The sequence below is a fragment of the Artemia franciscana genome, chromosome 4 (genome assembly GCF_032884065.1).
Source record: "Artemia franciscana chromosome 4, ASM3288406v1, whole genome shotgun sequence".
Classification (NCBI taxonomy): Eukaryota; Metazoa; Arthropoda; class Branchiopoda; order Anostraca; family Artemiidae; genus Artemia; species Artemia franciscana.
This window is the reverse complement of record NC_088866.1, coordinates 32,218,295-32,230,807: the sequence shown is the minus strand read 5'-3', so window position 1 is coordinate 32,230,807 and position 12,513 is coordinate 32,218,295. Positions and strand designations below refer to the sequence as shown.

The 12,513-nt window shown below is 34.1% G+C and overlaps 1 protein-coding gene across 1 annotated transcript in view; it reads right to left on the bottom strand.

The window, feature by feature from the left end:
• The window catches only part of LOC136026302 (monocarboxylate transporter 10-like), a 30,665-nt gene that overhangs the window by 10,265 nt on the left and 7,887 nt on the right, over nucleotides 1-12,513 (bottom strand). The window contains exons 3-5 of the mRNA XM_065702717.1: nucleotides 10,668-10,880; nucleotides 7,839-8,015; nucleotides 2,934-3,074 (exon numbers count right to left, since the gene is read on the bottom strand). Of these exons, the coding sequence (XP_065558789.1) occupies nucleotides 2,934-3,074; nucleotides 7,839-8,015; nucleotides 10,668-10,880 (531 nt within the window). The remainder of the gene's footprint in view (nucleotides 1-2,933; nucleotides 3,075-7,838; nucleotides 8,016-10,667; nucleotides 10,881-12,513) is intronic.

Here is a 12,513-nt window from a genome sequence, read left to right as displayed (position 1 = left end):
ATCAGCGTATATTACAAGTTGAGAGTATGATTATGCGTGAATATAACAACTATTTTGGCTAGTCGTATCTTTTTGGGCGAATACGGTGCGTTTATCTACTATGGAGGCACCGATAAATTAGTTTGAGTGGCAAACTTGCACTTATATTAAAACATAATAATAACAAGTGACTTTAAAAAAAAGTATTGGAGACATTTAACGCCTCAGATACAAGGGTTGAGTTTACAAGCTAACAAGCCAGGAGTCGACGAGTATGTCAAGAAGCAGTCGAGTGCACACAAAATTTCAGACTCGCTCAGTAGCCAATTAGTGGGCGTTTCTTCAGACCAATAGAATCTTCAAGACAGTTACTGCTAGCCATTTTTGTGAATATAGCATGAGTGCACGTGGCTAGTTTACAAGCTGGCTCATTCAAAAGCCGGTGGTTGTGTGTAAAGCCGTCAACAGTTCAATTTTTCTTAGCATGGTTTTCAAGTAGCTGACGGGTCGAGTGCACTGAACTAGTTTACGAGCTGCTTCTAAAATAGACGGCTTGCGGCTTGTAAGCTTGTCTCGTGTACTTAAAGAACAGAATTACCGTTGTCTTAAGGAACAGTATTACCGTAGCTGTTATAAAATATGTCTTTTTTTGCATCAACAACATTATGCTTCGGAATAAGAAAGATGAAGTTCTTTCAAATCAATGTTCAACATAAATTGATTAGACAATATAGTTATAGAGAGAAATCCCGAAAATTAAACTAATGTAGTATAATAGATTATCTTAGACCATAAAGGTTAAGTTTAATTTTGAAGACTTCGAGTGTGTGGTTTTGAAAAAAAAAACTTCCGGGGTCTAATTTCTGTAATTCACCTTTGAATCTGCAATTTATATCAATTTTGAGTTCTTGCAACCAAGTAAAGACAAGAACATATTGTAAAACTAGTACACATACTGGACTCGCAAAGACAAAAGGAGCAAAAAAGCCTTGAATAATATTAAGTAATACTTCAGGCTTCTGTCCACCATCTAATTGCTAAGACGGAATGTCTGCTAATAATTTTTTAATATTTTGTTAGCTCATGAAAACAGAAGTGTTAGTTGACAACAGTTGCTAGCAATCAATTCTCAGAAACGCTTTAATTGGGTGAGAAATTTAAATAAAGGCTCGGGATTTATTTTAAATTTTGCCAGTTTAAAGTTGAATCGGTTTAAGCCTAAAAGTAGTTGTTCTGGGTTTATTCAGTTAGCGTAACCTCTCTCTGAACATATAGGCTGCTCTAGCTCTGATGCTAGCGATCAGTCTCAGAAACGCTTTAATTGGAGAGGAAATTAAACAATAGGCCTGGGATTTTTTTGTAGCTTGTATACGCAGCTCAGAACTGGTTTTGGCAAAACTTTGCTACTTTTATCAAGATTAAATCGGCTTAAGCCTAAAAGTAGTTAAGCTGAGTTTAATCAGTTTGCGTAGCCTATATAAGATATTGGCTGCACTAGCTAGAATGCTAGCAATCGATTCTCAGCAACACTTTAATTGGACAGGAAAAAAAGGCTTCGAATTTCTTTTGTTTTTGCAGTTTATTTACGCAGCTCGAAACAGGTCTTGGCAAAATTTTGCTACTTCTGGCAAAGTTAAATCGATTTAGGCATAAATTTAGTTAAGGTGGGTTTACCTGAAGATACAGGCTGTACTAGCTCTGATGTTATCCATCAATTCTCAGAATCGCTTTAATTGGACTGGAAATTAAAAAAGTACTGGCTGAGATTTTTTTTTTTTTTTTTGAGTTTTGCAGCTTGTGTACGCAGCTCGAAATTGGTTTTGGCAAAATTTTGTTATTTTTGGGAAAGTTAATTTGGTTTTAACCTAAAAATGATTAAGCTGAGTTTATTCAGTTTGTGAAGCCTATATCTGAAGATGTTTGTAGGAAATCAACAAAAACTAGTAGCTAAAAGTAAGAAATGTTAAAACTCATTGATTCTCTTCCAATATTTCTTGTTAGTATTTTTTTTCCTTTTTTATATGTTTTTTTTTTGGTTTCCCCTTTAGTCGATCCAGCTGGATTGGGTTTGGATATCTCTTGAAAATAAGTTGTAAAAGTTTTTTGGGTTGTTGGTTGGAAAAGCTTGAGATTTTGGATCTTTTTGAGATAGAAGATTGTTTTTTCGTGTTTTTATTTTGATTTTTTTTTTTATGTTTCTTTTATTAATTTTTCTCTGCTCCTTTCTGGCCATAGAGCCTTCCGCGGGAGACTACGTTAAAGTTGTTTTTGTTATAAATTTATCGTTGAACAAACGATATTAATAAAATGATAAACTCTGGCCCAAGAGGGTTAGGTAGAAATTAATCATGCTGCATTGTTGTATTAATTTTAAACATTGCACTTTTTAATATCCAACAATGGGATTTAGTGGAGAAAGTCCCTAACGATGAAGGTGGTAACTTTACATTACCCACAGAGCATTAATAAAGTTGTTAGTTGGAATTTTTTTTGCTTTTTAGAAGTACCCCCTCTCCCTGCGCCCCAATGATCGAAAGTTAAACAGGGGTGAAGGAGAAAAACGATACTAATTAGGGAGGTTAGATTTCGTTTGTGACCCTCCCCCCTTAAATATAAATTCTGTATCCGCCCCTGCTTATGGTAGCTTTTAACTTTAACTCAACTGATTTTGATTCAACTCACAAGATTAGAAGCGAAAACAAGCATAACTCCTTCAATACTGGGAAATCGTAAGTTGATATTTCTGTGCATATAAGAGAAGTTACTATTATTTACTATGCTTCTTTTTCATGATAAGCTGTAGTTGACTGTTGTAAGTGAGCTTAACCAAAATAGTACAAAAGCCAGAATAACTGCTTGTGATTAACAATGAACAATCATTGTTAATTATAGTAGAAATAGTTGGAAGATGAAACAGCCCCTAAGTATCTACAAAATTGAATATAATACATTACCTGTTGAAGAAGCAGTCGATTAACTTTTGGATGGTCAGCCATTTTTCCAAATATAAGACGACCAATTCCAGACATAAAGCCAATACAGGTCATCAACAACTTAGCATCACTATCTGGGGCGATCTGTCTCGAAAAAGCAACCTAAACAAGATTTGTATTAGATAATTGATTAGCTTGAAGAAGCTATAACAAGAGCTGTTTTCAGACCTCGTGACTATGAAATCTTATCTGAATCATTTTTGTGCTTGAAATTTCTCAGCCATATAAACATGGCAAGCAAAAGGCAAGTAAAAATTATTCGTTAGAAGAACAAAAATAATATACAAGTGGTTAACATTACTAAAAACAATTCAAACCTCTTTAACCTAAACGAAAGCATATTACCAAGCACTTGTTAGGTATGTGTTTGTGAAGGGTAAGCATTCTGCGTAATGATTGCACTTTTGCTCTTTCTAGTTTTTCCCCTTTCCCCTCTCTTTCTAGTTTTCCCCTCTCTCCTATCTCTTACACTCCTTTCTTCTTGTTCTTATATCTTTTTTCTGTTTTTTTTTTCTCTATTTTCAGTGACATCGCAAAGTCTGTCAATTGCTCATATATATATATATATATATATATATATATATATATATATATATATATATATATATATATATATATATATATATATATATATGTATATATATATATATATATATATATATATATATATATATATATATATATATATATATATATATATATATATATATATATATATATATATCCCAAAACCAAATCTTGAAAAACGATTCAGCTGGGTGAATGGTGAAAGCTTGGGTGTACATCCCCAACACGATTGGAATTCTCTTTTCGTTTTTAGGGTCCCAAAAACCGTTCCATAGTTACGCTTAGTGTTCGAAGCGTTGTTGTCTCTCACACTTTTCAAATAATGTTAAGAAAATGTGTTATGTAATCTATGGTCATTAGCTGCCGTCTAGATCATATTTCTTTCACCTTTTGTATGGTTTAAGGTAATTTCCATGTTTTGATTGTTTGTTCATATTCTTTTGTGAATACTTTGTGTATTTGCTAGGCTTAGAATGATTGCAGTTATTATGTAGCCGTCTATGTGTTTGTTCATTCTAACAGTTTCCTTTTCAAAGTTTTCTTTGTCTCCTCGTTCATTTATGAAGGAAATTATTGTATGGCTAATGTTTCATTTATTTTGTTCCTTTGTTTTTTTCCCTAATAAATTAGTTTTTTCTTCTTAAAAAATAAAACTTTCAGCAATGCATCTACGGTCCAAACTAGGTCTAATTTAACCTCATCTACGTCAAAAGATTTATATTTTATAGTGATTTCAAATGTATACAATTTATTAATATTTGACTCATCCTTCAAGATACATTTACATTTGGAGTCACACTATTTATTTATTAAACCATCCACTATCCAAGTTTTTTCAATTGAAAATAAGGACCAACACTAAAACTTAAAAAAAAAAAAAAAATATTATGTATATGAGGGGGGTGTCCTCTCCTCAATCCCTCGCTCTTTACGCCAAAGGTAGATTTTTTGTTTCAGTTATTTAAGAATGATTCCTTTATCACAAAGACAGTTTATTAGAATAATAAACTCTTTTAAAAGTTCTAAGAAACTTTAGCGTAAGGAGCGAGGTATTGAGGAGAGGGCAACTCTCCTCATATGCTTATTAATTTCAGTTCGTTTTGAGTTTTGACGTTGGTCTTTACTTTCAGTTGGAAAAACTTATTTACTAAATTTAATTTCTGAGCGTTTTTAAATAATGCTGGAAAATCCAGCACCCCTCTATGGAAATTTCCCTTCTCCCACGTAAAGTTTCTTCTTGGAAAGATTCTTCGACGTATCCTCCCCTCCATCAGAACCCCCCCACCCCTGAAAAAACGTCTGTATACTTCCCAATAATCCATACTGTATGCAAACAATGGGCAAAGTTCATATCTTGCAGCCCTTCCCCTGGGGAATGTGGGGGGTCCATTCATTCTCAAAGACATATTTACTAGATTCTGGGTCTATGCTAAAAAGATGGCTATCTCAAAATTTTGATTGGATGACTTTGGAGAAAAATGAGCGTGGGAGGTGGGCTAGCTACCCTCCAATATTTTTGATCACTTAAAAAGGGCACTAGGAGTTTTGATTTCCGATCAAACAAGCCTCTCCTAATACTTTACGATCACTGGTTCGATACGATCACCCTTGGACGCTTGTGTGATCTTTATTCCGGCAAAAAGAAATGCAAAATTCACATTTTTGTGCATAGGTGCTTGAAACCTCTACATTAGGGTTCTATGGTATGCTGAATCTGATGGTGTCATTTTCATTAAGATCAATTGTTGTTTTGGAGATATTTTCCCCTTTTTCCGAAAATTGGGCATTTTTCCAGCCTCACATATTTTGAATAAATATAAAAATTCGATTCTTTTGGTGTATCTATTGTTGGCAAGACTCTGTTCCTTAGATTTTCGTTTATTATTAAGCCGCATCACTCCTTACTTACAGATTGTTACCACGAACTGTTTGAAAGCTTAGGCGTTTCATCAAATGAATGATTTTATAACTTTGCTGCGACAAATGCTTTTGCGAATTTGCTGAGTTTTCCTCTTCTTTTTCTATTTGTCTTGTTTTTTTTTCTTCCTATTTAGCGATTTTTTCGCGGATTTTATTTCCTATTTCAGTCCTTTTAGACGCATGGGGAACTCTCAAAACCCGATCGGTATCACGGGATAATCGATTGGTTTTCCCCATAGTACGGATTGGTTTCGGGGCTGGGATATTCCTCTAGTCAAACAGTTCGTGGTAACGAACTGTAGTAAGGAGCGACCCGGCTCAATAGTAACCAAAACTCTAAAAAATTGAATTTTGATATCAATAGCTACATCAAAAGAATCGCATTTTAATGCTGATTTTAAATATATAAGTTTTATCAAGTTTAGTCTTACCGATCAAAAGTTACGAGCCTGAGAAAATTTGCCTTATTTAGGAAAATAGGGGGAAACACCCCCTAAAAGTCGTAGGATCTTAACAAAAATGACACCATCAGATTCAGCGTATCAGAGAACCATACTGTAGAAGTTTCAAGCTCCTATCTACAAAAATGTGGAATTTTGTATTTTTTGCCAGAAGACAAATCACGGGTGCGAGTTTATTTGTTTGTTTGTTTTTTTTTTTTCTTTTCCCCATGGGTCATCGTATCGACCAAGTGGTCCTATAATGTCGCAAGAGGGCTCATTCTAACGGAAATGAAAAGTTCTAGTGCCCTTTTTAAGTGACCAAAAAAATTGGAGGGCATCTAGGCCCCCTCCCACTCTCATTTTTTCCCAAAGTCAACGGATTAAAATTTTGAGATAGCCATTTTGTTCAGCATAGTCGAAAACCATAATAACTATGTCTTTGGGGATGACTCACTCCCCCACAATCCCTGGGGGAGGGGCTGCAAGTTAAAAACTTTGACCATTGTTTACATATAGTAATGGTTATTGGGAAGTGGACAGACGTTTCCAGGGGGATTTTATTTTGTTTGGGGGTGGGGCTGAGGAGAGGGGGCTATGTTGGAGGATCTTTCTTTGGAGGAATCTGTCATGGGGGAAGAAAAATTCAATGACAAGGGCGCAGGATTCTCTAGCATTACTATAAGAAAACAATGAAAAATAAACATGAAAACGTTTTTTCAAATGAAAGGAAGAAGTAGCATTGAAACTTAAAACGAACAGAGATTATTACGCATATGAGGGGTTCTAAAAATACTTTAGCATAAAGAGCGAGGTATTTAGGAGGAGATAAATACCTTGCTCTTTATGCTAAAGTATTTTTAGTAATTTCAACTATTTATTCTATGACCTTTCTGATTCAGGGGTTATTCTTAAAGAATTGGGACAAAACTTACGATTTAGTGAAAAGAGCGAGGTATTAACGAGGGTACAAACCCCCTCGTATACATAATAAAAATATAAGCTTATGAAAGTTTGTTACGTAAGTTAATTCTTAAGTTACGTATATTTTTTACTAATAAAAACGTTCGTTAAAAATTAAAAGTTCTAGTTGCCTTTTTAAGTAACCGAAAAAAAAATTGGAGGGCAACTAGGCCTCCTTCTCCACCCATTATTTCTTAAAATCGTCTGATCAAAACTAAGAGAAAGCCATTTAGCCAAAAAAAGAATTAATATACAAATTTCATTTTAATAATTTATGTGCGGAGAGCCTTAACCAAACATGCATTAATTCAAAAACGTTCAGAAATTAAATAAAAAAAAAACAATTTTTTTAGCTGAAAGTAAGGAGCGACATTAAAACTTAAAACGAACAGAAATTACTCCGTATATGAAATGAGTTGTCCCCTCCGCAATCCCTCGCTCTTTACGCTAAAGTTTGTCTCTGCCACAATTCTACTTTTTAAAAAAATTTAAAGCTTTAGCGTAAAGAGCGAGGGATTGCGGAGGGAACAACTCATTTCATATACGGAGTAATTTCTGTTCGTTTTAAGTTTTAATGTCGCTCCTTACTTTCAGCTAAAAAAATTGTTTTTTTTTATTTAATTTCCCTAAAGCACTGATCGGTTTTTTGTGTATCGTCGAGCAAAAATGATCAAGCATTTTAAAAAAGTGGAAAGCATATCAACTATTAAGCCCACAGATTTGATGTAATGCTTTGTATACAACTAAAAGGAAAGAGAAAAATATTTGGTAAGAAATACAGTTGAATTAGAGACTTGACTTCTGCAAGTGTATGATATCTTTGATTTTTAGGGACAATTTTGTACCAATCGTTTGAACATTTTCCCCCTTGTACCGATTGACATTTCCACTGCTTTTCCCATGCGTTTGGACGGACCATTAGGGTTTTAGTGATTGCCTAAGGCTATCAATGAAAAATAAAGCCAATTTTTCTTACCAGGTGGGTGTAGGGGACAAAGTAGCCAAGCATAGAAATGGGTATTCCAATAACCCAAATTATGTATCTTCTATTTTTCCAAACTTCTCTATTGAAAATTGGTTTTGATTCTTCTGATTTTGGTATATCATAAAACAGTGAGCACAAAACAAGAATGAACAGCATTCCAGCTGTTACCTACAAAGAACAAAATATTATAATGAACTCTGAATAAAAAAATTTAATCCTTCATCGCGAAAAGATTCTAATCCTACAGGGTCTCATATTTCCAAAAAATTTAAACAGAAGGTAAATCAAATCTTTAGAACCTTTCGCTCTGCCTCCTTCCCCAAGTGAAGATGGGAATGCCCAGCCCCCCTTCCAACACTCCCTAAACAGTTTAACTTGGTCTCCAGAGCTGTTCCAATGATGCTGTAGATAAGATGTTTTGATCACCTATCAGCACATAGCGTATTTTAGTTTAAATCATTTGTAGATCCTGTTGAATCTTGTTGTTCAACAAAGTTTAGGTGGATCCAAAAAGTTTTTAAGCCCCCATCCTCTCCGTCCCCTTCCTTCAAGCTAAACTTGAGGTTCACTTGATCCCCCTAACACCCCCTGAAAGTTTTGGCTTGATAGAAAATCAATCAAATTTAAAATTAAAAGAACTCCTTATTCCAAATAAGCAAGTAACAGTTGAGGTAAAGAAAAGTTTCAAAAGTCATAAAGCCCTGTTCGCAAAAAAGTATAAGATATCGCTCACAAGGGTACGATTGCATTTGAATTTTTTGTTCTAGCTGATTTTGTAGCCGAGTGATTAGAGCACTAGACTTGTGATCCTTTGTTCGTGAGGACAGGGATTCAAGTCCTGGTGTCGCTGGTTATTCGGTATGGAGCGGGGATCAGTGGTATCACTGTAGGCTCAGTCAGAGTCGACCCACATCTAAATGGATATCTGGAGAAAACTTGGGAAGGTAAACAGGAAGGTTTTGCGAAAGCACGGGATGGCTGGTCCTCAACTCCTCCATTGCTCCTTTCTGGTCGAAGGGCTATGAAACGGCGATCGAGGAACTGTAAAGTTTAATGCAGTATTCTTTTTTTTAAGATCAAAGCACATAATGTATGTTTTCACCGTTCTGGGTTAAATATAATGCCATAGCCAAACCAAGGTTTTATTTATTGATGAAAATAAAACATTATTTATGGATGACATTTGCTTTTCCTTTATTTTGACGTCGCATTTGTGTGATAAAAGCGGAAAAACTGAAATAGCCAGAAATGATCTTAGAAATCATAGGAAAATACTAATCTGTTCCCCAGTATTGCCTACTAATACTTCATTTTTTGTATTTTTTCCCCTTGTTTTTCAAACAAATATAAAAACTACTGTTCCAAAGTCCCATGTTTTCCAATTTCAAAAAATTTGCCTTAAATCTTGACGATAATTGGTCAGTCAAAAATTAGTTTGAAAGCTGAACAGTGTTTAATTCGAGTAATCATGAACGGATATATTATTGGTGCTATGACCGTGTGCAATTTTAATTACGCACGTGTAACTATAGTGTAGGACGGGTGTTGGATTACTGGGTGTTTTCTTTAATCTATGGTCAGAAAGAATATTAAAAAACTGACAAGGCTCGAATCCTTAGCTTTCAAGATGGATAGGATGATTCATTAACAAAAAAAATATAAAAATGAAAACAAGAAAGCGATCTTCTTTAGTTAAGAAAAAACCCAAAGATCCTGCATGATTATAGCAGCTATCAAAGCTAAAAAAAAATTCATTGGAAATCAGAATAAAAAATAAGAAACGACAGAAAATGAACAAAAGTGTATTAATTAATATCAAGTAACTAACTTACGATCTTCACTTACTAAAAAAAGGAGATGCTAATATTAAATATTCGAGATCGAAAGGAAAAAATGCATAAAAGAATAAATCAATATCGAATTAAACACCGCAAGGATTTTGAATCAGGGTCTTTTATATTGGCTAATATATGGGTTTCTCAGGAAAATTTTCTGAAATTAATGCCCATCAAAATCGAAGGATACAAACTAATCATCTTCAATTTCTAAAAAGAAATAATTTCAAAAAAGAGTAAAAAAGTAGCTACGAATGTTTTTAATAAATAATCCTTTCAGAATTTCTAGGGAAAACACGCAACTTATTGATAACAGTTTATCATAGACGCAAAACTGATTCTATTTTGTAAAAAAATGAACCAATATCAGACTAGATTATGGTTTTCAATTTACGTTTTCTTTTTAATTTATGGCTTACAGTTTCAATTTGTGTTTTTTTTTCAGTCATAGACTACTTTCACTACGGATAGTACAATGGTTCACAGTAAAATTAGGAATAGATTACAACACTGTGACATTATGCAGCACACATAGCCTCTAGATGACATGCATTGCATACAAGCAGTGTTTCTACTTCAACCGATTTTTCTGAGACCTAAAGAGTTCCCAGTGCATCTCCTGACAGAATAGAAGATATTAAACTACCTGAAATCTACAGAAAATTCTGAATCCTAGGAAAGTTTACGTTGAGGTTTGTTTGTATGGCTGTCGTTTTGGCTGTTTGTTGTTCTTTGTTTTTGTATTGCTGTTGCTTGTGTTCTTTTTGGACACAGCTGCGTTAATTTGTATACTTTTTGTAGTTTTAAAGATAAAAATGAGCTGGGACTTTGCGTTTTTCCTTTATGATTTGGAAATAACCGTTCGGGAATAGTGATAAGAAAAAAAATCTACTCAATTCAAAGTCCATCGTTAAAGGACTGCTGAACGCGGTACTTATTCTTATTGGTAGCAATTTACCGATTTAGTTTGAAAGAGTTTAAATACCTGAAATGTTTGAGCAAGTCCAAGAGAACTAAACAATGGTTCTAGGATGAATGGTAGGACCACAGTAGCGACTGAGCTACCAGTGGCTAAAATTCCATTAACCAATCCAAGGTAGCGGTCAAAATAATGGCCCAGCACAACCACAGCAGGGCTATACACAAGGCTCGCACCTCCTCCAAATAGTATTCCATATGTCAGAAATAATATTTCGATCTGAAAAGATGTACTATTTTATAAATTATACTAATTATTGTCGTCACAGCAAAATTTGAGACTGTTCTCGTGCAGCAGTAAAATTATCAAATCAATTGTAAATAATGTTCGAGCTGCACCACACTCACACCTCTCAAAAATAGCTTGAACTTACTTATGGCTAGTGTTTATCCTTGATTTTCACGTCTCACTTGTAAGCAGAAACATTAAACAGAAAAAAAAAATGTTTGTAAGGATTGTATGGTAGTCCAAGGTGGTGTCCTTGCAGGGATAGATAGTTTTGAACCCCTTCCTCGAAACGTTTGTTTGGCTTGTAAAAAAGTACCAAAAATATATACTAATACATTTTTGGTGAGGTGTATTAAGTTACTGCTTTAACAACCCTTCCCCAAATAGAAATTCTTGATACAGCCTTGTGTTAGTCCAAGTTTGTATCTTTTCCAGTTTAAAAAAAAATAATAAGCCTTAAATCTTCACACCAATTTTTCAATCATAAGTTTTTACGCTTCAAAGCTGAACAGTGATCAACTCGAGAAATTAAGAATGAGATGCATAAGTGGTAATGCAATCGTGCATAATTTTGATTTTATTTACAAGCGATCCAAATTTGACAAGAACATAAATCATTAAAAGCGAAAAAATGAACTCATTCCCGTTAAATATAAACTATATACTACTTGGAGTCCTGGCAGGAAAAAAGCTTTAGCATAACAACCGTATCTAAAGTAAACAATTACCACCCGTAGAAACAAATTAATTGATCTAAATATAACAGAAATAAAATTGAAAGAGAGAAAGAGAGTAGAGGGAGAGAGAAATAAAGAGACATGCGATTTTTTTTTTTGGTGGGGGGGGACTTTTAAAAAAAGTGTGTTTAATCAAGCATCTGTAGGACCAATGTTTTTACAAGGGGCATTCGAAAATACGTAGATTTATTTAAAAATCGATGAACACCACACTGCTTGTCGATCATAAACAAAAACAATAGGTAGAAACTATATTATATCACTTGAATGAATTTCCTAATTGTACCTCATTTTCTCTGTGAGTCTTGGCTGAACTTGGTTGAAGTGAGGATACTGGGACTGCTTTAAAAATATTTTTAGTTTTAAAGATCGTACTTTACTGTAAGTTTTATTATATATTCGTTTGTGTTTTGGAGAGGACAGCCCTTGGATATAGGGCTGTCCTTTTCGAAATTTTCATTTGAGGTTGGAATTCTACCGTTTAACAAAAAAAAAACTTCCCAATTGCTCTACCTGTTGCTTGTGTTTATTGTAGATGTATTTTTGTTTTTATTATAATTTCAGTTACAATAAATATTTCTGTAATATTTTTCAGCATAACCTACATCAAGACTGATGCACTTTCACATGCAATGATTTTACCCTTTTGATTATTTTTGAATCTGCAAATCCCTTTATGAGTCATGTTTTGCTTACATCTTTTTCTTCATCATTGCTATTAAATAAATGCCTATCAACCCTTCGTTAAGGTTTGGGAATACAAAAAATTGTCAGATGGGACTATATTAGGACTTTATTTCCACATTGTCTAGTTGCGTTGGTCTGAATGAGCCTTTTTTATTTTCACCAGCCACTTTCTATGGCACTTGGTATTAATGGAAAAATTA